This window comes from Pteronotus mesoamericanus, unplaced genomic scaffold (genome assembly GCF_021234165.1).
Source record: "Pteronotus mesoamericanus isolate MK-2021 breed Mesoamerican mustached bat unplaced genomic scaffold, CSHL_Meso_final contig_164, whole genome shotgun sequence".
NCBI lineage: Eukaryota > Metazoa > Chordata > Mammalia > Chiroptera > Mormoopidae > Pteronotus > Pteronotus mesoamericanus.
This window is the reverse complement of record NW_026555065.1, coordinates 4,778,659-4,804,569: the sequence shown is the minus strand read 5'-3', so window position 1 is coordinate 4,804,569 and position 25,911 is coordinate 4,778,659. Positions and strand designations below refer to the sequence as shown.

The 25,911-nt window shown below is 45.5% G+C and overlaps 1 protein-coding gene across 1 annotated transcript in view; it reads left to right on the top strand.

Moving 5' to 3' along the window:
- The window catches only part of SNX1 (sorting nexin 1), a 36,877-nt gene extending 18,667 nt beyond the window's left edge, over positions 1-18,210 (top strand). Inside the window, exons 3-15 of the mRNA XM_054565297.1 lie at positions 2,030-2,157; positions 2,959-3,025; positions 6,335-6,378; positions 8,495-8,636; positions 9,365-9,443; positions 9,876-9,951; positions 11,675-11,788; positions 11,990-12,083; positions 13,155-13,360; positions 15,725-15,868; positions 16,443-16,523; positions 17,014-17,085; positions 17,700-18,210. Of these exons, the coding sequence (XP_054421272.1) occupies positions 2,030-2,157; positions 2,959-3,025; positions 6,335-6,378; positions 8,495-8,636; positions 9,365-9,443; positions 9,876-9,951; positions 11,675-11,788; positions 11,990-12,083; positions 13,155-13,360; positions 15,725-15,868; positions 16,443-16,523; positions 17,014-17,085; positions 17,700-17,750 (1,298 nt within the window). The 3' untranslated portion in view covers positions 17,751-18,210. The remainder of the gene's footprint in view (positions 1-2,029; positions 2,158-2,958; positions 3,026-6,334; positions 6,379-8,494; positions 8,637-9,364; positions 9,444-9,875; positions 9,952-11,674; positions 11,789-11,989; positions 12,084-13,154; positions 13,361-15,724; positions 15,869-16,442; positions 16,524-17,013; positions 17,086-17,699) is intronic.
- Positions 18,211-25,911: the final 7,701 nt, after the last annotated feature.

Here is a 25,911-nt window from a genome sequence, read left to right as displayed (position 1 = left end):
TGAGACATTTTGTTTGATTGGGTAACTTTTCAGATGTTTTAGAATGGATATTCACTGAAAATTTAAATGTCGTGATTATATTTTCTACATGATTAGGTTAATGATGACCAGTCTCTTTGATGGAGCCCAAAGGCTTTTCTATCACTCTTAATAAGAGTACAGAGATAAAAGCATTTTTAATGTAAGTTTTTTAACATCTTTGTCACATGAATTTCAATAGAAAATCCTCAGCTCTTCAAAAGGCTCTTAGTAGCACTCCAATAAATTTAAATTTAAAGCCAAGGGTTTTAAATAAGAAGCACCTCCTGTTTTATTTGCAAACATGGTTGTTAACTTAATTATTTATGTGGGGCCTGCATGATGTGAATATCTTAAACATACTTCAGCTGGTTGCTTGTTTCAAAGAATCCTACCATCAGAGATGTTCATTATGTATTTTTGTTGTGTGCTCCCACACCAGCATCAGCTTATATTACGCCTTCTCTTTTTTTCCTGATAGACACTGAATTCCAACAGTGTAACAACCTTGTTTGTAGACATGATTCACATTTAATGATTAGAACATTGATCTAGGATTTGGTTACACCTTATAGACCCCCATCTCTGGTTTCATTTTGGCTCCAAATGAAAGTTTAGGAAAGAAAAAGAAACCACTCTCTTTGAATTCCCTAAGGGCTAAAATTTAATACCTACTGATCAAGCCAAACCCAAATGGATATTATGTTTTTTTTTTATTACTAAAAAGGGAAAAAAATCTGTGCTGTTTGGGCTTTGAACTTGTAACTCCATTGCTCTGAGATGAAAGTGCATTTTTTATTTGCCTAGAAAATGTTAATGCCTAAAAATGGTGTATAATGCCCTTTTAAAAGTACCCTCTCTTGATCACTTAGAAAATGAATTGTTCTGTTCAACTGAGATTTTCCCAGATAGACAAAGGCAGCTCTTAAGCACTTTTTTTTTTTTTTTTTAAGAGAGAGAAAGAAACAGAGAAACATTGATGCATTCATTGGTTGCTTCTTGTATGTGCTTTGACCAGGGATCAAACCAGCAACCTTGGCATATTGAGATGATGCTCTAACCAACTGAGGTAGCTGGTCAGGGCCTCGTAAGCACTATTATTTAAAACTATTTTGATTACAAAGATTTTTTTTTAAAAGATTGTATTTATCTATTTTTAGAGAGAGGGAAAGGGAGGGTAAAAGAGAGGGAGAGAAACATGGATGTGTAAGAGAAACATCGATCAGTTGCCTCTCACATGCCCCTAGTTGGGGACCTGGCCTGCAACCTAGGCATGTGCGCTGACTGGGAATTGAACCAGCACCCTTTTGGTTTATAGGCTGGTGCTCAATCCACTGAGCCACACCAGCCAGGGCTAGAAAGACTTTTAGATATTAACATATGTCTTTTTATCCTCTTTGGACCACATGTATTAACAATCTTTGCAAGATGATCTAAAACTATAATTGTGAACAGTTCTTAAACTGTCCTAAAACAGCAGTGCCATCCTCAGTTGTGGCAAACAGTGCCTTTTCCCAAGTGTTACTGTGTTTGTGTCTTAGGTCCATTTTTTTCTAGTTTACAGTTTTCTTTATTCTTCTTTGATGTCATTTTTTTACTGTTGGTATACTTAACTTTTCTGTCATATTGGCTTATAAAGCTAATAACCGATCTTTTTCTTTTTTTACAAGAATTATAACAAGAATAAATAGGATTCATATAAGGTTTCAAAGGAATACCTCTAAGACAAAATAAATTGGCACACTTACTTTGGTTGTGAAGTCTTTTTGCTTGATAGCTGGTTCTTGCCTAAATTCTGAGTAGTTTTTTTAGAAATGAGAGATGTTGCTCTACTAAACTACCCTTATCACCTTTCCCTTTTATCCATGTAAAAATTTCTTAATTCTTCTTCTCTTCGTTTGAGAACCTCTGCATATTGAGTAGTTGCTATTGTTCTTGTCATAGCCTATAGAACTGAAGTTTAGCCCTGAAAGACCCATTATTGACCTTTGTTATAAAATACTATTTTTAGATGCCACAGTGGAACTATCACTGGACAGCACACAGAATAATCAGAAGAAGGTGCCAGCCAAAACACTTATCTCTCTTCCTGCACAAGAAGTCACAAATTCTTCTAAGCCCCCGCAAAGCTACGAGGAGGTAAGAATCTGTGCTATTGGTCTTGTGTTTTTTTGGAGTTTTAGGACTGAGCTACCAGTCTAAAGTTCAGTTGAGTATGAACCTTGAATAAACATTTGTGACTTTTGAGGAAGACACTGATGGTTAATTGACAGCCGGAGCCCGATAAAGCACTGTTTCCTGGGCGGAGTAGCTATTACCCAAATGATAACACAGTTATTAATGTTATTTAGTGTTAAGTTATAAAGTTAAAATAACACAGTCACTAATGTTAGTGTCTGAAGCTCTCATATTCAAGATTATAGTCTCTTTCTTCATTTCATCCTTAGCCTGACAAAGACAGATTTTCCAAAGTCTAATAATTTATTCATTATGATCAAAATAAGGTTTTAAGGTAATAAATGTAATAAAGGCCTTTGAGTAGATGCCAACTTAAAATTGTGGAAGTTGGTTCATTAGGATTGTTGGGAATAGACAGCTGAACATTGATATGTAGAAGGATGTATTTTTTGTAATCCTCACTCAAGGATATGTTGATTGATTTCGGGAAGAAAGAGTGAGAGAGAGAAACAATGTGGAAAAAAACATCAGTTGGTTGCCTCCTGTACGCGCGGCAACCAGGGATCAAACCCACAACCTAGGTATATGCCCTGACAGGGAATTGAGCCCGCAGCCTTTTAGTGTATGGGATGATGCTCCAATTAATTGAGTCACCCGGCCAGGGCAGGGTATATCTTGGTGTTATATTGGTATAAGATTCATACAGGGTAAAATTAGTAACCTTTTTTATATCAACTCTCATGACTGTTTTCTCTTTAAAAGCTAGAGGAAGAAGAACAGGAAGACCAGTTTGATTTGACAGTTGGTATAACTGACCCTGAGAAGATAGGTAAGTTACTTGGGGTTCCTTGTGATGTTTTGTGATGTTAGGATGTGGCTGTGGAAAGCATTGTTAGCTAACTTCTGGATGCTCACCTCCAGGACTGAACTAGCCATTGTAAAGTATTTCATCATGACATTTCCTGTAAAAGTATACTCCTTACTGTGCCTCTAAGGCCAGGAACAGCAGTTAGCCAGTACTATATTTAGGCTTTTTTTGGCTTTAGGCAGAAAAATCAGGCATCAAATATTGTTAGAATCCCTTTTTTAAAATCCAGACATTGCCTTCTCCCACAGAGTTGACGAGACCTCCTTATTCCCTTTTCATAATCATAAATTCCATTTCAGTTCCCCCAAAACACATGTTCTATAATTTGGGGATACTGAATTTATTTGTCCCTCAAGAGGTTTGGAATTCTTATTATATATCATTAATCATGTGCTCTTGATATACTAATGAAAAGGGGAGGTCTGCATCTCCCTTAGGTGAAGATTAAAAGATCCAGGTTGAATCTTGGTCAAGTTAAAACTAGATTTTCAGAAAGCATAATATTTCGCTGTGGCCAGAACTTGGATTTTTAGGTTAGCCTTCCTGTGTCCCACGCTTGTGAAAGCTGTTAGTGAGAAGAGAGCAGCAGGCTTCAGCTCTCCTTGTTCAGGCATGTGTGACAGCAGGTGCTATACACAACCTTGTTCTCCTGCACGGGGCCGGTGGTTATATGGTCTACAGGAAAAATGTAATTTCCAACCTTCTGTCTGTTCTGAACTAGGAATTTGTAGTCTAATTAGACTTTATACCGAAACAGTTTGTCATTAAAATGTTGAGTTTTTTTTTTCCTAGAGTGTTGCTTTGATAAGATATTTATTTTATTTATTTATTTTTAGAGAAAGTGAGGGAGAGAAAAAGAGGGAAACATCAATGTGTGGTTATCTCTTGTGCTCCCCCTACCGGGGGGACCTGGCCCGCACCCCAGGCCTGTGCCCTAGACTGGGAATCGCACCCACAACCCTTTGGTTCGCAGGCCGGCTCTCAATCCACTTGAGCCACACCAGCCAGGGCTGGTAAGATATTTATGAGCCTCTAGTACAATTCCCTCATCCAACAACCGAGGAAATTGAGGCTCAATAGTAAAGTGTAGCTTTCCTCTCGGGTACAATGTGGTCCATGCCAGAGCCTGGACCGGGACTTTTTTTTCTGTTTCTTTTATTCTTTTGGACCAGAATTTTGGGTTACATATTTAGAATTCTCTCTTGCCTGTCTAATGTTCATGAACATTCTATAAGCACATTGATTTTAAGCTAGTTATTAGCTGCTCTAAATCCTTGGCAGAATAAGGTAAATTATAAGTAAAAAATTGTTTTAGTGTTTAAAAGTCATGATGTTTGAACCAAGAGAGGAAGGGAGTATATCAGTTTCCTAGAGCTCTTGTAACAAAATACTGTGAATGGTGTGGATTAAAACAGCAGGAATATATTTAGACCGTTTCCAAATAAGGTCACATTCTGAAATACTGAGGTTTAGGACTTTCAACATATCTTTTCTAGGGGGACACCCTAGAAAATTCAGCCCATAATTTAAACATCACATGGATCAGATTTATTTAAATACAAATCACTTTTCATGATAAGCCTGCATCCCCTTAACCATAGTATAAATGCCTAGTCATGTTGATGCCAAAAAACCAGCTTCTTAAAGCATTTTCATATTCAAGGCCTGATCTCAGTAAGAACACTTCCTATTTGCATGGGCTGTTTATTCAACACGTGCTTCTCATTCCCACACACATTTAAATAAATTAGAATCCTACTTCTACCAAGACATGCTTTTTAGAGTCTTGGTAATTTGCATATGCTCTCTTCAACTTTCTGAAATTATTTAGGAAAGTAATGTAAATTTAAAACTGCTGTATTGGTAGCCCATTTCTGTATCTTCTAAGCTTTCTATGTACATGAAAGTATTTCTTTTCTCACACGTTTTCTCAGTGAGAGAACTGATAGGCAAGCAAAGTATCTGAAGATCCTGCTTTGCTGCTGTGTTTTATGTGAATATGTGCTTAGACTTTCCATACTTGAGGGCACTAAGTTATGGGATTGACCTTTTGGATATTTGACTATGACTGTTCAACCGTGAATGAAATTTTGAATCCTGTTTCTATAAAGTAAATCTAGATACCAGTTTCCTTTTATCAGTGTTAAGCATCCTTAGTGGTATTAGGCAGTATGCATGGTTTGGAAGAGAACTAACAGCAATAATCAATGTCATTTCTAAAGCTTAGTATATAATGTTCATTTTATACATACTCTTGGTAGGAGCCGGAGGGGTACAGAAAGCAACCCCCCTCTTCCTCGATAACCTCCAGCGCCTTCGCGTGCTTTCCCGGCTATCTCACCGAGACCAGCTGCAGCCTGTGGCCCTGCCAACGCAGCGCTGCACCTTCTTCCCTGGGCCCTCACCGCACCACCAGTTCAGGGGCTTGCACACGTAGTAATTGTTGACCTGGGTTTCCTGTTTGGTGCAGGGAAGAATCGAGAGGTGGGGACAAAAGGAATGAAATCCACCCCAGACACCAGAGTCCAGCAGTGGAGCTATATCTGTCCACAGTCCGGTGCTCAGGGTCAATGGTGCCTTAATGCCCCTAAGTGGCCTAGGTCAAGACACTAGTACAAGAACAGTTGCTTGAATCCCCAATTATTTAACAGTCAAAGGCTGTTTCAGAAAAACAGTTATTCCAGGAAATGGAGTTTTGTGTGACATCAGGCAGCCGAAGTCCTTTCCGGCAAGGCCCTTTGCTTGGGGTGAACATGCTAGATGAGGGGGTCAGTGTCCCCCAGCACCAATGGAGGGGGCCCTGAGAGTATTTCAGAAAGAGCAAGCCAAGCCCTGAGCTAGCTTAGGGTAGAACTACTTGTTTCCTTTTACATCAGATGCTTCCTTCTCCTCCTCCTGCTTTATACAGCAAGGGAATTGTTTGGTTTTAGACAGATGTGTGCAGCCAGCCCAAATACTGGCATGGTAACAACCAATGGATTGTCAGGATCCAGTGCTGCTTTGTGGAGGGCATAAATGGAGCCTGGCTTTGAACAGGGGGCTGACTCTTACCTAACTCAAACTGGGGCCCAGCCAGCATCCACGGGCATGAATGCGTGGTTGCCCTGAGGCAAAGTAGGAACTGAATTTAGGATGGTATATAAAGCCTGGGGATGAAACAAATACCATTCTTACACAGGCTGTCTGTGTAAGCATTCCTGGTTAAATGCTAACAAGATTAGCACTGCTTTGGTTTACAGAATAATCTCCTGCTTTCTTGCTCTCCCACAGGGGACGGTATGAATGCTTATGTAGCCTACAAAGTTACAACACAGGTGAGTCCAGGTGCCCCTGCTTATGACTATGTTAATAGACTTGGCTGCCTATACCAAGAAGGTCATCATTCAGATTATTTCTGGGTATTTCTTTAGTTTCTTTGCCAACATCTTCCTTCAAGTTTACTCAAGATGGAACAAGCCTGAATCCTCTTGGTAATCTCACCTGAACCTTTCCACTTTTCTTCCAGAGAGCTAACACTTCAGTGTGAAACTTTGTAAGTTTTGTTAAGACATGCAGTGAGTGTATCTGATATAGTCTTGTCCCTTGTAGGAACTATGTGGCTTAGAGCTAGTTTGGGGATTGCCCCAAACTATATGCTACCCGTTGAAAAATTGTCAGTTCTGAGGTTTCTATATAGCGCTTCTTTCAATACTTTCCTTAACCTTTTGCCCCTCAGGTCTGGTCTTCCTTTTTTATATAACATTAATGCATACAGAGCTTACACAATGTTGTATGCAGGTTATGAAGCATAAAAAATGAAGCCCGAAACGTACCACCATTCTTAAGATGAGCGCCCTTGAGTCCGCCCGCATGCCGCCCCTGTCACAGCCCCTCCCCCGTGCCTTGGCGGTGACTGCTCTCCTGAGTCCGCTCTCCTTTATTTTAAAAAAGTCTTCATATATGTATCTCTAAATAGTATGCTGTTTTGCTTTGTTCTTGAATTTCATAAAAATGTTACCATGCTGAAAATAGTGCTCTCTTTGCTAGCATTATTTCTCAGACCGATCCATGTTGTGTGTAGCTGTAGTTAGTCCCTTGTGTGATTATAGCATAATATAGTTACCTGCTTTCGTGTGGTGAATATTTGGCATGTTTCCAGTGTTTATAGCTACGAACTATGAACATTCTTGCACATATCTCCTAGTGCACACATAGAAGAGTTTCTGTAGGGTATATAACCAGGAGTACTTCCCCTGGGTCATGCAAATGTTGAAGAAAAGGATTACACACTTTCAAAAAAAGTCTTTGCACCAGTTTATACTCCCATTAGCAGTGTGTAAAAGTCCCCATTAATACATTTTCTTGCCAATCATTGGCAAGGTCTGCCTCCTTCAATTTTGCCTATCTGGTGAGTATTACTTTCATTATGATGTAGGCCTAGTCTTTTTTTATCAGGAGTCTCCTTTATGTTGTCTCTGCCACTTTTTTTTCTTTAAGATTTTATTTATTTATTTTTAGAGAGGGGAAGGAAGGGAGAGAAACATCAGTGTGTGAGAAAAACATTGATCGCACGTCCCCACCAGGCGCTGGCCTGCAACCTAGGCGTGTGCCCTGACTGAGAATCGAGCCAGCGGCCTCCTGTTTCGCAGGCTAGTGCACAACCACCAAGCCATACCAGCCAGGGCGTCTCTGCCTCTGAGTTCTAGATCCTGTGACACCATAAGGGTTAAAGTGTCCACAGTATAGACACTTTATCTGATCCTCCCCCTTAGGAGCACTGTTTAGTCTGTCTTGTCTTTAGTTCGGCCACTCTAATTCTAGCAGCTAATACCCTTAATAAGTCAATGCAGGATGAATGGGTAGTAGGTGACCATAGAATTCTAGCTTTATACTAGACTTCAACAGGTTGTCTTAGAGCAAAGGTTCTTAACCTAGGAGTGAAACTGTATGTTTGAATTTAATTAGTTGCCTTTTATAATCCTATGTATTTTATGGACTTAAAATCATTGTTCTACCCTGGCCGATGATTTGGCTCAGTGGATTTAGCGCAGGCCTGTGAACCGAAAGGTCACCAGTTCAATTCCCAGACAGGGCACATGCCTGGGTTGAGGACCAGGTCCCCAGTTGGGTGCATGCGAGAGACAACCACACATTGGTGTTTCTCTCCTTGTCTTTCTCCCTCCCTTCCCCTCTCTCTAAAAATAAATAAAGAAAATCTTAAAATCATTGTTCTGAGAAGGGCTCCATAGACTCCGGACAGCCAGAGGGGACTTACAGCTCAAAAAAAGTTTTAGAATCTCAACCTTGGAGCAAGTTACTTCCGATGTAACTTGTGGCTAAGTTACTGGGATCTGGGAAACAAACTCCTTTGATGTCAGCTGGATGACTTTCAAGATACTCCTCCATCCCTTACTTAGAATTAAATTTCCTTCTGTTTTTTCTATCCCCAAGACAAGCTTACCAATGTTCAGAAGTAGACAGTTTGCAGTGAAACGAAGATTTAGTGACTTTCTGGGTCTTTATGAGAAGCTTTCGGAGAAACACTCTCAGAACGGCTTCATTGTCCCTCCTCCACCTGAGAAGAGCCTGATAGGTAAGCTTGTGGTCTTTAATTCTGCTGGGGTTTTTCTCTTTGCATTCTTCTGCAATATATACTTTCTACTTAGTATATGAAACTTTTTTTTTCCAGCTTGATTCGGTTTTATTGTAAACACTTCTATTTCCTTTTTATTTTTTTGATTGAATCTTTTTTTTTTCCCAAAAAACTTTGCTATAACAATGTAAAGTCTTGTAGTTAGAAAAAATATTTCCAGTGTTTACCTATAACTCTCATGAGGTCTAGAGAAATAATCAAGTTTCGACAGGTTCTCTTTCCTTGAGTATAATAGAAGGTTTTGGTATTAGCTTCCATAGGGTGCGTGTGCATGTGTATTGGTATCTAGGAGACTTAAGTTGTTGCTGTTCCTTCCAAACTGAAATGTCGGTTGGATGGGGCTTGTGGTACAAGGATGGAGGGATGGCACGGTCCCATTATCCTCAGTTGATGTTTGATCTGTACCCAGAGTCCCATGGCCCCTTTTAGAAAACATAGACTCTGCTAGTCCCAGAATTTAGAACCTTCAGCACTTCAACACTAATTGAACAGATGACTGTCATGTAAAGAACCTCCTGTTAAGTCCTGCTCATGACGTGGAAGTGGCCTTTGATTCTGTTTTATAATGCTGTTCTCATTGCCTTTCCCCCGTGGGCTTTTTTTTGTTTACAGGTTTATTCTTTTCGTGATGATTGTTGGTTATTTTTGCTTTTTAAATTCCATTCCAGGAATGACAAAAGTAAAAGTTGGGAAGGAAGATTCCTCTTCTGCAGAATTTCTTGAAAAACGGAGGGCTGCTCTAGAAAGGTGCGTGTCATACAGCCTTTTTCCTAAAAAAACATGAGGACTCAGTTGCTCATTGGAGTTAGTAGAGATAAGCAGCTTGGGTGGATTGGAGATTCACACCTTCACGTTACGTGCAACTTTCCCTCAGTCTCTTACCGCCAGCGTAGGAACAGGCCGTCCTCTCTTCTTTCCGCGTCCTGGGCAGGCAGGCAGGCTCTCCTGGGACAGTCAGAGACACATACCTCTGAGGTCTTTTTCTGACCAGTTATTTTTCTTCCCTTTTTAGAAATGTGAAGAACATGAACTTGAATGTGCTTACAAGCAGAGTTATACTTCCGTGCCTTATCTGAGGACATTTTAAACTAATGAAAGACATTGTAACCCTGCCAGCACTGTCTGACACCCACAGCGGCGCGGCCATCCTGACTAACCCACTACCTGCTCGCCCCACAGGTACCTGCAGAGGATTGTGAATCACCCCACCATGTTACAGGACCCTGATGTCCGGGAGTTCTTGGAAAAAGAAGAGGTTAGTATTGTACAAACTGAATTTCATAATTTATAGCTGTCCCTAGTAAAATGAAACTAATTCAGTCAACAAATATTTGAACACTTAACATGCATATAGGCTAGTATCAGACTGCATTTTAGTGTGTAAACCTCTAAAAGTGACAAGTATTTTTCGGCTTTTGAAAGGAAAGCAGCTCTGCGTATAGTCAAAAGCAACTAATTGTAGTGGTCATACTGCAACCTAGTTTTCGTACTGCGTCAACACAATGACCTGTTTGGCAAGTCTTTGGCTTGTTTTTCATAGGTTACTTACTTGGCTCAAATTGAATGCATGCTTTTGTGCCAGGAGCTGAGGACCATTGGTTCAAAACCAGTTACCACAAACTACAGACATGCCGTGTAGCAAAAGTATTGACCAGGTGGACAGTTTTTTACAGGCAGCGGGTAGGCTATTCATGATTGTGAAAAATTGGAGATAGCCCAATTACTAACAATGGAAGAATTAAGTAAAACATGTCACAACAAATGTGTTATTCTCATTATAAAACAGGAATTATACAGAAATGTTTACATATATTTGCTAGAAGCTCATATTAAAAGAATTATAAAAAGTGAAACATGAAGCATTATGAAAATACAGCTATAGAAACATGTTAGTCATTAAGGATCAAAAGAAATGCTGGAATAAAACAAGGTTGTATCTCATAAGGAAGAAAGCTAGAAGGAAATAAAGTGTGGGACTATCATTTTGTTTCTATTTTTAAATTCTTTAATTTGCATATAGTATATAGTATTCTTATGAAGAGAATTTTACTAAGTATAGGGCATTTTCCCCCCTAAAATGGAACTTTTTAATTAAAAATTCTGTCTAGCGCTTTCTTTTCATTCTCCCTCTGGGACTCCTCAATCCATTCTTCTGCTTCACCCACTTATCCCCCGCTTTGTACCCCTAGAACAGTGGCAGCATGGACACTTCTAGGCTGGGTCATTCTTCATTGTGAGGGGCTGTCCTGTGCATCCCTGGCTGCATCCACTAGAAGCCAGTCGCAGCCCCTTCCGTTTTAACCAAGATTATCTCCAGACATAGCCAGATGACCCTGGGGAGCAAAATGGCACCACACTGAAAATTACAGCCCTGAGAGTCCTAAGCACGAGGTCTGGTTTTTCAGCATCGTGTGCTAGACACAGATTCTTCAGCACCCCTCCCCTGCCTTAGGAAAGTAGAGAAACACCGGACCAGTCAAATGGTTTCTAAATATTTGGCGTGTTTGGATTCATTAGATCATCACTAAAAATAGCCTCAATCTGAGCAAATAATGTTCTGTCCTTTAATCATGGGGGGAAATACAAATGGAATCCCAGTACATCATCAAAGCCTTTCAACACCTTAAGCCCAAGAGAACTTTTGCCTTTTAACAAAAGCGTGCTTGTTACTGGAGTGCTTTATGCCTAGGTGGGCAGACAAGCTCAATATGAGGTCACATGACCTCATAACATTCATACTCTACTTTCTGCACACAATATCAAAGCAGAAAATTTTGCTGATTTTGTTTAGCATGGTGCTTTGGTTTGCCTTTCTGTACATGCTGGTGATAGATTTGTCTGCCTTTGAAAACAAAAACCTACAGTTGAAATAATGTGTTTGGCAAGTTTTAGGCATGCCCTCTGATGGCTACTAATTCTTCTGAACCTAAAATAGGGACAGCAGATAACTTGCCATCCCCGCCTTCTTGGTCTTGTAGCTGCCACGTGCTGTGGGTACCCAGGCATTGAGTGGCGCTGGTCTCCTCAAGATGTTCAACAAAGCCACAGATGCGGTCAGCAAAATGACCATCAAGATGAATGAATCAGACATTGTGAGTAGCCCTGTGCACCTCAGCTTCCCCTACTCCCTCAGGCTTGTGGGTCGGAAGCCCTGAGGAGTCCTGAAATTTCCGAAAGTAGAAACTTTCTTTTTGAGGTAATTCAGCCTCTTTCTTAAGAAACTGCTAAGGAAAGACTGTGCTCTCTACCTGTGTGAGTAGCCTCCATTAAAGCTCTGGGCTTGTGTGTTTCAGTGGTTTGAGGAGAAGCTCCAGGAGGTAGAGTGTGAGGAGCAGCGCTTACGGAAACTGCATGCTGTTGTAGAAACTCTAGTCAACCATAGGAAAGGTAACAACCTCTGAAATGCACTTGGAGCTTGGGGAAATTGATGTCTCCAGTGACCTGGAGATGGGAGGGCATGCTGTTCCCAAGCCTCAGCTGCTCACATTGAAATTCTCAGCCCACCTAGTCCTTGACGTTCCGATGGAAAAGATACGCCCTGCGTCTCCTGGCTGGAGATGTGACTCGACACTGTGGGCATTGTACTTTCTTCCTGGGGGGGCGCAGGGAAGCAGTCCCAGATACAGCTGGACCTGGGACGTGGGCTTCTATTGGTATTGAGTTGGTGGCTTATAGCCACAAAATGATGTCACACCCTTTAGCTACATGGTCAAATGAGCAATTTGTAAATGTAGGGAAACCAGATATGTCCCCTAACCCTTCCTAGCTTTTCTTTAGTGAGATTTGCTTAAAGAGCCCATGAATTTTGCCAAGTTTGAGTGCTTTTCTTCTCTGTCTTAAGCATGCTTATCGTCAGAAATCTAAACAGGCAAAAACCATTAGAATGAGACCAGTGTAAGGTTGGAAAAATGTGGCCCAGTTCTGGCCCAGGGCCTATTGCTGTGAGCTGAAAATGGTTTTTACATTTTTAAAGGGATAAGTAAAAAGAGAGAGAGCATGCACATAAGATCATATGTGCCCTGCAAAGCTTAAAATATCTCTCCCTTCACGTAAGAAGTTTGTCCTGCTCTAGAACACGCAGGACTGTGTGGTGTGCACATCATTCACTCTCATGCAGACAAGCTTCTTACCCTGAGCTTTAACATAATCATCAGAACTGTTCCTTTGGCCTGTTTGTATTAACTGGCTTCTGGCTCTTCAGGAATACTGGAGCTGCTTTTTCCAGGCGGGCCTACCTAGAGAAACACATGGCAGCAGGTGCTCTCCCTGCTCATGTGACCAGGCTGCAGCCCCCTCACTTCCCAAAGACAGTTGGCTGTGGTGTAAGGGACTGGGTTGCAAAGCCCACAGTTGCCCGATGTGCAGGGGCTGGCATTGCTGCAAAATGCCGTGCAATGCCAGCTGACTTGTCCCTTTTCCTTGTGAGATGAGAGGCCTCTGCTCTCTTCCTCCTTCCAGAGCTAGCGCTGAACACAGCCCAGTTTGCAAAGAGTCTAGCCATGCTTGGGAGCTCAGAGGACAACACAGCCTTGTCACGGGCACTCTCCCAGCTGGCTGAGGTGGAAGAAAAAATTGAGCAGCTCCACCAGGAACAAGCCAACAATGACTTCTTCCTCCTTGCCGAGCTCCTGAGTGACTACATTCGCCTCCTGGCCATAGTCCGAGTAAGCTTCTGTTTCCTTTCTTCATTCTCCTCCCCTTGATTTAATTGGTCTCACCTTTGCTGTTCCCATTCCCAAGAAAGTTTCATTTATTATACTTTCAACATGTGACTTTTTCCATTCTCAAGAGAGAAGGTATCCCGTGAACCAAGAATTTCATTTAACTGTTAGCTAGTTATCACTAAGTCATTTTGAGGCCCACAGCCAGTTTTTCAGATGCATTGGGAGAAAAAAACACTCTGGAATTTCCAAGTAGACCCCCTCCTCATGGGTGACGCTGGACAGCGTGCCCCACGCTCCTCCCCTCCAGCAAGCCTCCTTCCAGACCTGCGCCCTCACCCCTGCAGCAGTGAGTCCCTCAGTCCTTGCGCTTTGCCTCCCCAACTGGGAGCGGGGGCTTTGCCCTGGTCAGAGCTCTTGCTGGCTTCCCCTTGTCCTCCAGTGAGAGCAGTCAGGTAACTGCACGGAGCCGGCGTGGCATGGCGTGAAGGAGTGTGGCCAGGGGGCTGAGAGAGCTCGTCACCAGAGCCCTTGGAGGGCTGTGCTCACCACACTGGTGACAACACTGCAGCCTGCACCTCAGGTCAAGCACCTCATCTTTTCTCCTGGAGACCAGGACAGTCTGGTTTCCCGTGGCCTTTCCGAGCAGCCCAGGAAGCTTCCCTGAGCAGTGGTATTAGTGCTCGCATGACCTCCCTGCGACAAAGGAAAGAGCCAAGAGGGAGCCTGGCACCTGCCCCCGTGAGGGCCCAGGTCTGCCCCTGATCCAACTCGGCACCTGGATGTGCGAGCCTCTGGGCTGGAACAGAGCCACCTCCACTTCCCATCCCCTACGTGTCCCCGACCAGAGGGCTCCTGTGTTGTCAAGAGCCACACTGCTCCCGGGGCTCCTGTTGCCTGTGTGCTTGAGTTGCTTAATAGAGCCTGTGGGTTGCTCATTGTCCTCTCCCTTTGCTCTTCAGTTTGCTAACTCCAGAGTGATAAGAAGCTGGAAAAATAACTTGCTTTGGAATTTTTAGGACTGGTCAGACTCATCTGTAGACTGGAGAGCCAGTCCAGGGAAGAGCGCTTTCTGGGGAGCCTTTCGGGGAGGAGCTTTGGTTGGACCCCTGGAGGGCACAGCTCTTGCCTGTGACGCCCAGGCAGAGGGAGTCCATGTGGACTGGGGCAAGAGAGGCCTGGCGCAGAGCTGCGGGTGCTGGGGCAGCTCCCCTTAGAGCGCAGAACCGCAAGCGGGGCTTTCCTCTGAGGCCTTTCACCTTCCTCGTGACCATGAGCAGGTGGTGAAATGAGAGGGATGAGCAGATGCTTCTTCTCCGCACTTCCTGGAACGTGGAGCTGCCCCACCATGAGCCCAGGGCGTTAGGCTCGAGTCTTACTTGGAGATGAGGCTGCCCTTTGCCTAAGCCTTTGACTGTGAGCTGTTAAAAAATTTCAAGTGAGCCCCAGTGACGCTGCTGGGGAAAGGGAATTTGGTGGCTTTGCAAAACCCTGTACCAGGGAGGCTTAGAAAACGCCCAGGGAACTTTGGCAGGGAAGGGGAGCGAATGGAACAGGGCCGAGGTGTGGCCAGAGGCACAGGCCTTCCTGCAGGCTGTCTCTCAAAGCCTGCAAAGCCAGGGGGCTGCGGGATGGTTTGGCTCGGCGAGGGACTGTCCTTGGAAATGTGGGTTTTGGCCAAGGCTCTGGACTCAGGGAAAACCAGCAAGAGGGTTTTAGGGAGCCTCCTGGGGGCTAGCCTAGAGCAATTGAGTGTATGGATGGGGTGAAAGTGGTGTGTCCCTGGGCAGCTTTTAAGTATTTAGAGATCTGTTAAGCTCACCCGGTACACTCGTTAGGTATCAGTTTAAAGGTTGCTTTCTTATGTTAGCCTCCCCTGACATATCTCCGAGGCTAAGCTAGGTCCCCAGTTTTATTTCAGTACCCTGCTTGTTTTCTCTGTACTCTGCATACTTGCAGTTATTCATTGATAATTATTAATATAATGTAGGTCTTTTCTATTAGATTATAATCTCCATGAAAGCAGAGCCATGTGTGTTCCATTCCCACTGTATTCTTAGTTCCTAGCACATGGCAGGCACTCAGGAAAAGTATGTAGACTCGTGGACAGACTGCTGCTCTGAGGGAGGCCGCTCCCAGCCACCCAGCCTTGGGAGCGCCATGAAGCAGCATGGCGCTGGCCCACTGGAGGCCTGGAGACGAGTCTTACCCAAGCTTGTGCTTTCTGGCAATAAACTTGAGCTGGGCACTAACACTCAGCTGCAGAACCTGCCCTTGCTCGGTCCTCCCAAGCCCAGCTGCTGGGAGGGCCCCAGGCAGAGCTCCTGAAGGGCTCATTGTGTTCTTTCCCAAAACCTCACCCCACAGGCTGCCTTCGACCAGCGCATGAAGACATGGCAGCGCTGGCAGGATGCTCAAGCCACACTGCAGAAGAAGCGGGAGGCTGAGGCTCGGCTGCTGTGGGCCAACAAGCCTGACAAGCTGCAACAGGCCAAGGACGAGATCGTAGAGGTGAGGCCCCATGGCAGCTGTGCAGGGGCGTCCTGCTGGCTCCTGAATGAGCCCGGGTCCCATCCCGCCCGGATGCTTGGAACTCCACCGCAGGCGCGAGGGAGGATAGAGTCTGGAGGTCGGGGGCTGCGGGGCAGTCCCGGCTTGCTCGAGGCCTGGCCTGCTTCCTCTCCTCCCCTTTCACCCAGACTTGTCCAATCAGAATCTCTGCTGGGAGGGTCCTGGCTGGGTCCTTGAAAAGCTCCAAGGTAATTCAGATATGCCCCCCAGTGAGAATTAAATTTAGTTCTCCGGGGCTCCCAGCCTTGTAGGTGAGTGCCTAAGCCAGAGGCTCTCGAGTTGCCCGAGCTTTCCCAGGTCCAGGATTGGCCCGGAGCACCAGGCACCCCTTGCAGCCAGCCTCAGAGGCTGCCTCGGGCTGGACTCCAGCAAACGCATGGTATCTGATCTTACCCAGTGGGACAGACGGACATAGTGACCGCTTGAGGTCTCATACACAGAATTGCTGTCCAAAGGCAAAGACTGATAATAGTACCAGAACATTAAGTGATCCATTTTTCTTCTTTCTTCCCAGTGGGAGGCTCGGGTGACTCAGTATGAAAGGGACTTTGAAAGGATTTCAGCTGTGGTCCGAAAAGAAGTGATACGGTTTGAGGTGAGATGGATCTACTGCTCATAGGTGTGCAGTGCCTGCTTTAGCAGTGGTGTTGGTTTTGTCCAAGTCTGTTGAGTGGAGACACAGATGGAGCTGCCAGGGACTTGGCGGTTGTTGTAAAGGGGTGTGGCCGTGTGTGTTGTCTGTCTGTCTTCATGTCTTTGTGTTCGTGTGTTTGTTCCTAAGGCAAAGTGAGTGTCCTACACTTGCTTCTAAACTAAAACAATTAGACACAAAATAAAGCTTGCAGCTGTCGTATACCCTCTGGTCCCCGGTCCTGTCTCCCCACTGTCCCCACATCCCACCATGCAAGAAAGTCTTGCAAGAGTTTGGCAGAGGCTCTTTAGCTGGAAATTATAGCTATTTCAGCGGCTGGCTCTGCTTCCTGAGGCTGTGTTTGGCCTCCGTCAGCAATCACTGCCATCCTCTTGAGAGGAAGAAGCATCCATCTGGGTGGTCGGTGGTCAGTATAGAATCCTGTCTCCTATAGAAAGAGAAATCCAAGGACTTCAAAAACCACGTGATCAAGTACCTTGAGACACTCCTGTACTCACAGCAGCAGGTATGTAAGTTACGCATGCCTTTCCTCCTCTACGGCACACTCCAGATGGCAGCTGCTGGTGGCTTTGTGACAGGAGGGGCAGGCCCCACTTGGGGGTGGGGGGAGGGGCTATGCCCTGCTGTAATCAGTAAGTAAATGTAGTCCCTGTGGCTCTGACCTGGAGCACCCAAAAGGGTCTTCTGCTAAGCAGGATTGCCCTAATCCTAAAATGAGTGAGTTTTTAAGGACCAACCACCCCCCGCCCTTTAACCCCTTGAGGCCTCCTGTGGCTGAGGCCCCAGTCAGTGTGTGGAACAGTGGCCCCCGCTGTGAGGAGCTGACCGAGCTGGGCAGCGCTACAGCCCCCACAGGGGTCCTCCCTCTGGGGCAGAACCAGGACTGTCTTCAGAGATTATTCTAAGTCTGGAGAGATACACGGTCAGTGTGGCTGGCCAGCCAGTCTGTCCCAGGGTCCGCTCTTAGCCTGGCCACTTCCTCAGCTGAGCCTCACCTCAGGCCTCGCTTTGGGTGTCTGAGGCGCTCAGGGGGGTGCCATGGCCTCTGCTTGCTCCCCTCCCCGGCCCAGGCTCTGCCACTAGATGGGACAATTGCTGACTGTCCCCACTTCTTTGCAGCTGGCAAAGTACTGGGAAGCCTTCCTTCCTGAGGCAAAGGCCATCTCCTAATGGACCAAGGACACCAGAGCCCACCTGCCTGACGCTGCCTTTTTTATACACCGTCCTTCTCCACCTCCGCTGGACCCCGGTGATGCATCCCGCCTAACCTGGACTCCGCCCCTTCTCCCTGCCCCACAACCAGGCTGTCCCCTGTCATTCTAACCATTACTTCACTTAGCTTCCATATATATTTTCTTACCTGAGAGAATAGTTTCTTGCTTTAAGCAAAAGACCTATAATAGGTGGTGTAATTGTGGGATAGGGGTGGAGTATTGATATAAATATATAAATACAAATGTATATTTTTCAGGATGTGGTTAGGAACTGGGAATAACGTTTTCTGTTACTCCTGATGGTGCCATGAAAAGATTATGTAATAAAATATTTTAAAATCAGGTCACATGACTCAGAATGGTGGTGCTTTTTCCTTTAGGCTGGGGTGCAGCTGGGGAGCAGGTCTGGAATGCTCACTCCTCACCACGACCGCCCAGGCAGAGCACACCTTTCTCCGCGGGAGCCCTCAGCCTCTGGCTGCTGCTTCCATGGGCTTCCCTGTGGCACTGGAGCTTCTTGCCCTCCATCTACCACAGCTGCACGTTCTAAGGGTTTCTTAATCTGTTTAATCCTTACTTCTACTTCTTTAGAGGAGGAGTTTTAAAGATGTCTCTTACAATAAGAGGGGCAAAACCAATTCTCCTGCAGAGGAGGCAGACTTTCTCTTTTATACCTACCCTGTTCCCCTAAGCTGCCCAGGGTGCTCTGAGGCTTGCCTTCTGATAGCAAAGTCTTAGGTTCTAAACTTCTTTTTGCCACCCATCAAAACTGTCCTGAAAAGTGCAAAGGACTGATAAGGAGTTAACTCTTTATCCCCGTAGACAAGAGCCAGGCACTCTGCTTCTAGATAAGGTCGACCAAGAGTTTCTAAACCTTACGCGGTTCCAGGAAGCCTTACAGTCTGAGCCCAGGAGGGAGCATGGCACCACGAGGTCCCGAGGCTGTCAGTACACACGCAGGGGGCCCTCGGAGGCGCCTGTGTGCCAGCCTGGCCAGGAGCGCTTGCGGTTCCGTGCGCTCTTGCTGGCCTGCCCTCAGCTGCATCCACAGCTGCCAAGCTCGCTGGTCAGAGGGCCTGAGAGGCCAGTGCCTCTGCCTGAGGCGCTCCGCTCGCACCTGCTCTGTCAGGCATTTTTTGTGGGTTGTTAAAGTTTGGGGAGGGGCAGCCTGAGGCCAGGGAATGCAATAAACAGCTGGTTTCCAGTTTACGGCTTGAGGGTGTTGGGGGAGTGCGAGTGCTGGCAGGTGTTTTTTCCAACAAGTTGGGTTTTTTTTAAGTCGCTCAATCTCTACCCCCCAATATTCTTATTACCACCTTTGATTTTTATCCTTCCAATCTTAAATGCTTGCTTTGGCATAGTTGTAATAATATACACATGAGATATTTTGTATCCTGCGCTTACCAGTTAACGCTGTATACATTACAAGTGTTTTTTCTATACTGTTGTGTGTCTTCACAAACTTTATTTGTAAGGCTGTGTCATTGTAAGCCTTCCCCAGAGTGACTGTACCATAATTCTGACTCATCCCTTGTTCTTGGATTTTTGGTTTGTCTGGTAACTTCTTAGATTTTATAATTTCAAACTTAGTTACAGGACTATCCCAAAGAACTCCAACGCATTTTTTTTTAAGGTTTTATTTATTTATTTTCAGCAAGAGGGGAAGGGAGGGAGAAAGAGAGGGAGAGAAACATCAACCCGTTGCCTCTCGCACGCGCCAAACCAGGGCCAGCCCGCAACCCGGGCGTGTGCCCTGAGAGGGAACTGAGCCAGTGATATTTTGCTCCACAGAACGAAGCCCAACCCACTGAGCCAAGCTGGTCAGGGCTCCAGTATATTCTTTACCCAAATTCCCCAAGTATTTACATTTTACCAGACACTTTACGATATAATGATTTGTTGTATCTATTTTTACATGTATTTTCTGAGTCGTTTGAGAGTAGGTTGCAGATATTGTATCCCTTTACTCCCAAAACTTAGGTAGGCATTTCCTTAAGAACAAGGACACTTTCTCATAACTTACAACCATAAGCACAGTTATCAAAATCAAAAACTTTAACACTGACATACACACATGGGTTAGGTAACATAAATTCTGTCACCCATGTTCTGTATTTAAGTTTTGTCATTTGTCCCAGTAACGTCCTTCAGAGCAATCCCCTTTTTCTTGGTGAAGGATCATATGTTACATGTAGTTGTAACACATGATTACACATGTCTCTTTTAACCCAGAAGGGCTCCTCAGCCTCTCATTACTGTTGACATTTTTGAAGAACACAGGCCAGGTATTTTGTAGAAATGTTCCCCAATTTGGATTGGTCTCATGGTTTCACGTGACTAGACTAGGGTTTTGTGCACCGAGCAGGAGTATCACAGAAGTGACGCCGGTTGGTCCCATTAATGCTGAAGTTTGCCCTGAGTACTTTGGTAGGTTGATGTTTGCCAGGTTTCTCCATTTTATATTTACTGTTTTCCCCTTTGTAATTAAATAATTTGTGGGGAGATACTTTGAGATCATGTAAATAATTTGTTCCTCACTCAATGTGATTTTCTAATTCTGTAATTTCTTCTAGATTTATTGGTTGTCATTCTACTTCTAAAGAAAAGTACCTTTTCTCCTTATTTATTAATCTGCTTGTTTATCAATATGGATGAGTGGATTTTAATTTTTCTCAGTTGTAAGCCATTGTTTTGATTTATTTTGATTTTTATTCTGTCATTTCTAGCAGGCTCCTGTGACTTTTTAATGTGTCCCCTTCATTTTTGAATGCTTTCTTATTTTATGGCTTAACAAGATGTTTCAAGCTTTCCTTGTATCTTCCCTGCCCCAGCCCTGGAATCAGCCATTTCTCCAGGGAGTTTTGAGTCCTTTAAATGGAGAATTATTTTTAGAAACCAAGGTATGGGTGCTGAGTATGCTCATTGCTACTGGAGCATCATTACTTCTAGGCCTGGCCAAAAGAACAATCAAGAGAGATGCTATAAATTAAAAATTAGGTATTAAAAATATTAAATATTAAAAATTATGAATTCACATTGATATTTCCAGTCCAGCCCCATTGGGTTTATTCTAGTCTTCTCACTCTTCCATATTCATAGCTCTCTTCTCCAAAGAAACTTAAAGATTTTATTTATTTTAGAAAAACAGGAAGGAAGGGAGAAAGAGAAGGAGAGAAACATCAACACGTAAGAGGAACATAAATCAGTTGCCTCTCACAAACGCCCAGACAGGGACCTGGCCTACAGCCCACACATGTGCCCTGACTGGGAATCAAATCGGTGACCCTTTGGTTCACAGGCCGGTACTCAGTCCACTGAGCCACACCAGCCAGGGTGAAACCTAATTTTAAAGCTCTTTGCTTTGTCATGCTTTATGTTCCATCCATTGATCATCTTGATGTAGTCTGTTTTTATTATTTCCTTGGGATAGACTGTCCCCTGGTTTCAGAACTTTCTCCTCAGTTTCCTGCATCCAAGGCTCTCGGGACCAGGCATCTTCAGGGCCTGTGCGTTTCTGTGCAGATCTCATAGACATGGAAATCAAGAAGGACATTGGGGATAAGAGGACTGAGTCAGAGGCCTATCATTCCACCTGGGGACTCAGGAGGAAGAGATTTATCTTAAAGATGAAGAGGTGTTTGCTCTTTCTACTGGGACCATTCTGCCCTCCTGTGTCCTGGTAGTGGGAGGTGGACACCTCTAGGGAAATGCAAGTGGCTCGGGGTGGCCAAAGTCAGGTTGGTGGGTGGCCCACGGAGAAGGACGAGCAGAAGCCAGTCAGGCCTGATGGGACTTCCAAGGCACTGTGAACATTACCCTGGAAATGTGGGAGCTACCAAAGTGACGTGAGCAGGAAATAACGTCACATTTGTGATTTAGATGTATCAGAACGTTTGAGACATTTGAGACGGGCGGCAAGGAGCGTAGCCAGGCTCCTCCCAGCCAGCTGGCGGTGACGGGGTTGGAGCTCAGGGCAGAGGTTCCGGCAATGGCGACGGAGCCAGTGTGGCCTGGTCACGAGGAGGGGAGAAAGCAAGGACTCATGTGATCGCAGGTGCAGGTGTCTGGCATGGATTTCAGGGTACACAGTGAAGCCCTTCAGGATGCAGGTAACCCAGGAGGCCAAATAGGTCTGGAGCAGATGGGAGGGCAAACATTGGAGACATCAAGTGCTGACCTTGGGGTATCAGCAGCTCCTCTGAATGGGAAGGGATTGAAAGAGAAAGAAGGCTTTGATTTAAAGGTGGGTCAGACTTAGCATGTTCATAAAATTCAGAGAAGAGAAAAGGAATAGCCATCACAGCCATGGCTGGGAGCAAATGCGCAGAGTAGGGATCAGGAAAGAGATGGGGGTTTGGGGGGAAGGGGGCAGGGCAGAAAGTAAAGGTCTCCCGCTTGATGACAGTTCTCAGAAAGGGATTCTTGTGTACCTGTTTTCAGTCCAGTGGTTAGAGAAGAGGTGTGGACATGAGAAGCTTCCTCTGCTTCCCTTTGGGTTATTTCCCCTACAAATCTCTGGGCTCTTGAGTCCTGGAGATGAGAACTTAGAGCGAGAAGGACCCCAACATTCAGTACTAGTATTTACAGAGACAGAAGAAATGAGAGAATTGGAAATGATAGGAAGGGTCACTTACACATAGATAATTGCAATTTTGAACTCTTCCCAGGTTCTCATTCTGAATGCATCTGTAGCTGGGAACCCTAAAGTGAAAAAAAGAATGCTTTTGCAGCTCAAGTTTTTAAGAGAGGAAGGAAGAGAAGATACAGAAATCTACCAAGGATGGGGCCAGGAACTGGTGATGGAAGGCGTGTCCTTTGCTGGGTGTGGTTAGGGCCCACATGGATTGAAGACCACGGATTTTGAGGGACATCAGGCCCCACGGGCCTAAGATTTTCCTCACCAGTCCTTGGCCACCTGGGATAACAGGCAGGAAGGGGAAGGCGATGATGATCCCTTCCGGAGCGAAGGACACACCTTTGCTGCAACTGGCAGGGGCCTGAGCGGAACTCCCGAGACACAGGCTAATCCTCTCTGCGCCACGTTTGGGTACAGTCAGGCCTGCCTGAGCTGAGAGTTAGAAATAGATGAGAACAGCTCGTCCCTGTCTTGTGGCGCCCAGGACAGTGTGTCACCATCTGCTGCTGCCTGGTGATCCAGTTGTGTGGTTTCATGCTGGCTTTCTCAACCAAACAATAAACTGTCTGAAGCGGTGCATCTTTATCGCTCCATGGCCCCGGCAAAGGTTTAGGCTCAGAATAGGTGCCAAATAGATAACTGTTGAATGTTCTCCAGTTGCAGGCTCTGCCACCTGGCATTTATAGCCTTCTGTGAGAAGACCCAGCTCACCTTCCCCTGTTTATTTCCTCGCCTTTCATAACCATGCTGACACCTCATGGAAACTGACTCCAAATATGCTCTTTCCTTTCTTGCTTCCATGTGGCCAAGGAGCCTTCATTAGTGGTGGGCTTTGCATCCGAAGATCCTATCTCAGCTCCCATGCCTTGCCTCAGTCTCACAATTACACCGGTCTGAGATGGTCAGTCTGCAATATTGTGGGTGGGAGTGTAGGTAGATAGAGACGGAGGGCACTGGTTCGTGTGTCAGAAGACTGAGGACCTGTAGAAACTAAGTCCATGAAGATGACTATGCAAAGATGGATGCCCATCGTGGCATTGTTGACTGTTGTAAAAATTGAAATCAACAGGAAGGGATTAAATGAATTATGGTACAAAATACATTTGGATATTATATAGTCACTGGAAATGATTTATAGCTATATTCATTGACAAGGAAAACATTTTTGAGTGAAAAAGTAGGTTATAAAATTACATTTATGGTACAGTCCACATTTGTATAAAATCATATATATTTGGGAAGGATGTTGATTGAATTGTTAACTACGGTTGCTTCTGAGGATCGGCTTTTGCATGATTTAACATTTTCATACCATTTTATGTTGCTTGGAATTTCTATGTATTATTTTGTAATCAAAGATTAAATAAAGCTATTTTTATTGTGGGAAAACAATCCAATGCATCCTTTGAGGCCGACTCTATATGCACATTCTCCCGGAAGCTTTCTTTGATTCACTTTCCATCCCTCCACCACAACGGACCGGGAACCCCGCCTCCTTCACAGCTCTTGGCAAGGCACCATCTCTGTCATCCTCTCAGACCTTGGGTCTTTCTCTCCCTTTGCACCATGTGATCTCCCGGATGTAGCCTCCTGGGCTCTGAGCTGCCTAAGATCACGGACTACTTTGTTGTTCTTACTCATCTGGGTGCCCCTCCCCCACCCCCAAAGGCAGCCTGAGGGGCAATGGCTACCTGAGGCTCTGGTGACTGTTTTATGAGTTTTGAGGGCCCAGATCATGGGGTTTTATAAGAGATTCAGAAATCAGGCCTGATTTGGGGTTCAGTAGGCCTTGGCATGGTTGGGCGGGTTGGTGCTAAGGTGTCCCAGGTGGGGCTGCAGGCTGGGAGATGAAACCATCTGCCTCATGTCTTGCCTCCTCTTTGCCCCCCTTGTCTCCTGTGGAAATGCCCCTTTGGCGTGATGGCCAGACCTTTGGGGGAGAAAGGCCTTCGCCCCCAAGGCTTCTCAGAGAAAGCCGGCTTCTCACATCCATAGGATATACTTTGTCTGGGTTCAGAAAAACCCACAGGAAAACCCTGTTCCATCTAAGATAGGACCTTTCTCTAAAGGGATGTGACAATTGTTTCTAAATGACTGCTGTCAGCTTCCTCTTCCATTTTGAGTGACAGCCATGGTTACCAAGGGGCCCATCCAGCAGTTCACTCCTTGGCAACAGCAGCAGCCTCGCTAAAAAATGAGAAGGCACCTCATTTTCTTAATGACAGGCCATTTTCTTTATGGCAGCCAGGACCACGTGCGGAGGATCCAGGCTGCTCTGATACCCTCTTCCCGCCCCCGGGCCTCACAGTGGAGCAGCCATGTGTTAAACACCTACCCTGTGCCAGCCTGTTCTGCCCGGTGGGCATCATTGTCCCCATTCAAAGACTGAGGCTTAGAGGCCTTGAGGAGCCTGCCCAGGCTCACACCTCAGAGCTGACGTGATGCCAATCTGCTTGACTCAGTTCTCTGCCACATCATTTCCCACAGGATCCACAGGGATGGCCAAGAGGAACGTAGACGTTAACCCACTAAGTTTTTTGGGGTTTTTTTTAATTGATTTTAGAGAGACAGGAAGAGAGAGAACATCACTTTGCTATTCCACTTACCGACACATTCATTGGTTTGATTCTTGCATATGCCCTGACCAGGGATCAAACCTGCAAACTTGATGTATCCCTCAGATGGTCTAACCAACTGAGCTACCACTCAGGGCATTAAACTGTTTTCTTAAAGACCTTAAATCCATACAATAGGCCACGTAGGGATAAGTTACTCACCTGACCTGGCAGGCATTTGGGCTTCCCTGTGCCCTGTGAGACACGCAGTGTGCGGCCCAGCCTAATAGGAGCAGAAGCTGGAAGACAAAGCAGCAGCTCGAGTGAGTAGCTGGGGACCTTCAATGGCAGAGACCAAAAACAACACTTGCCAAGGAATCACAGACTCTCCCAGGGCCAGACTGGGAGACGGGGCGCTTCCATTCCAGACTTTGAGGCCTGGGGCTATAGCTCCTCCTGGCCTTTGGCCTGGCTTTCCTGCTGTCCTCGGGCCTCGGTCCCACAGCTCTCCGCAGGATTCGCCCCCGTGACTGGAGGGCACCTGTGTGCATCTTTGTTCCTTGAACCCTAGTGCTGGGCACACCAGAGGAGCTGGTGGGTTGGTCCCACTGACCCATCACTCCACGGGGCTCGGAGTTGTGGCAGCACCAAAACTTCACTCCCCCACCCCCATGCCCAGGCTGTGTGGCCTGGGACGCTGGTGGCTGCTGTCGCTGCCAGCTCCCCTGCTCCAGCCCTGGCTCGTGGAGTCTGAAGCTGCTGAGCTGCCTCCATCATCGGGGCGGGGGCGGGCGACTCCTACGAGTAACACAGCTGGCTGAAGCCTGGGGACTGGAGCCTGCCTGTCCCCTGAGGAGAAGCTCAGCGGCCTAGCCTGAGCCCAACTGTGCTTTCAGGGTGGGGTTCAGGTGGGCGTGCCTGTCAGA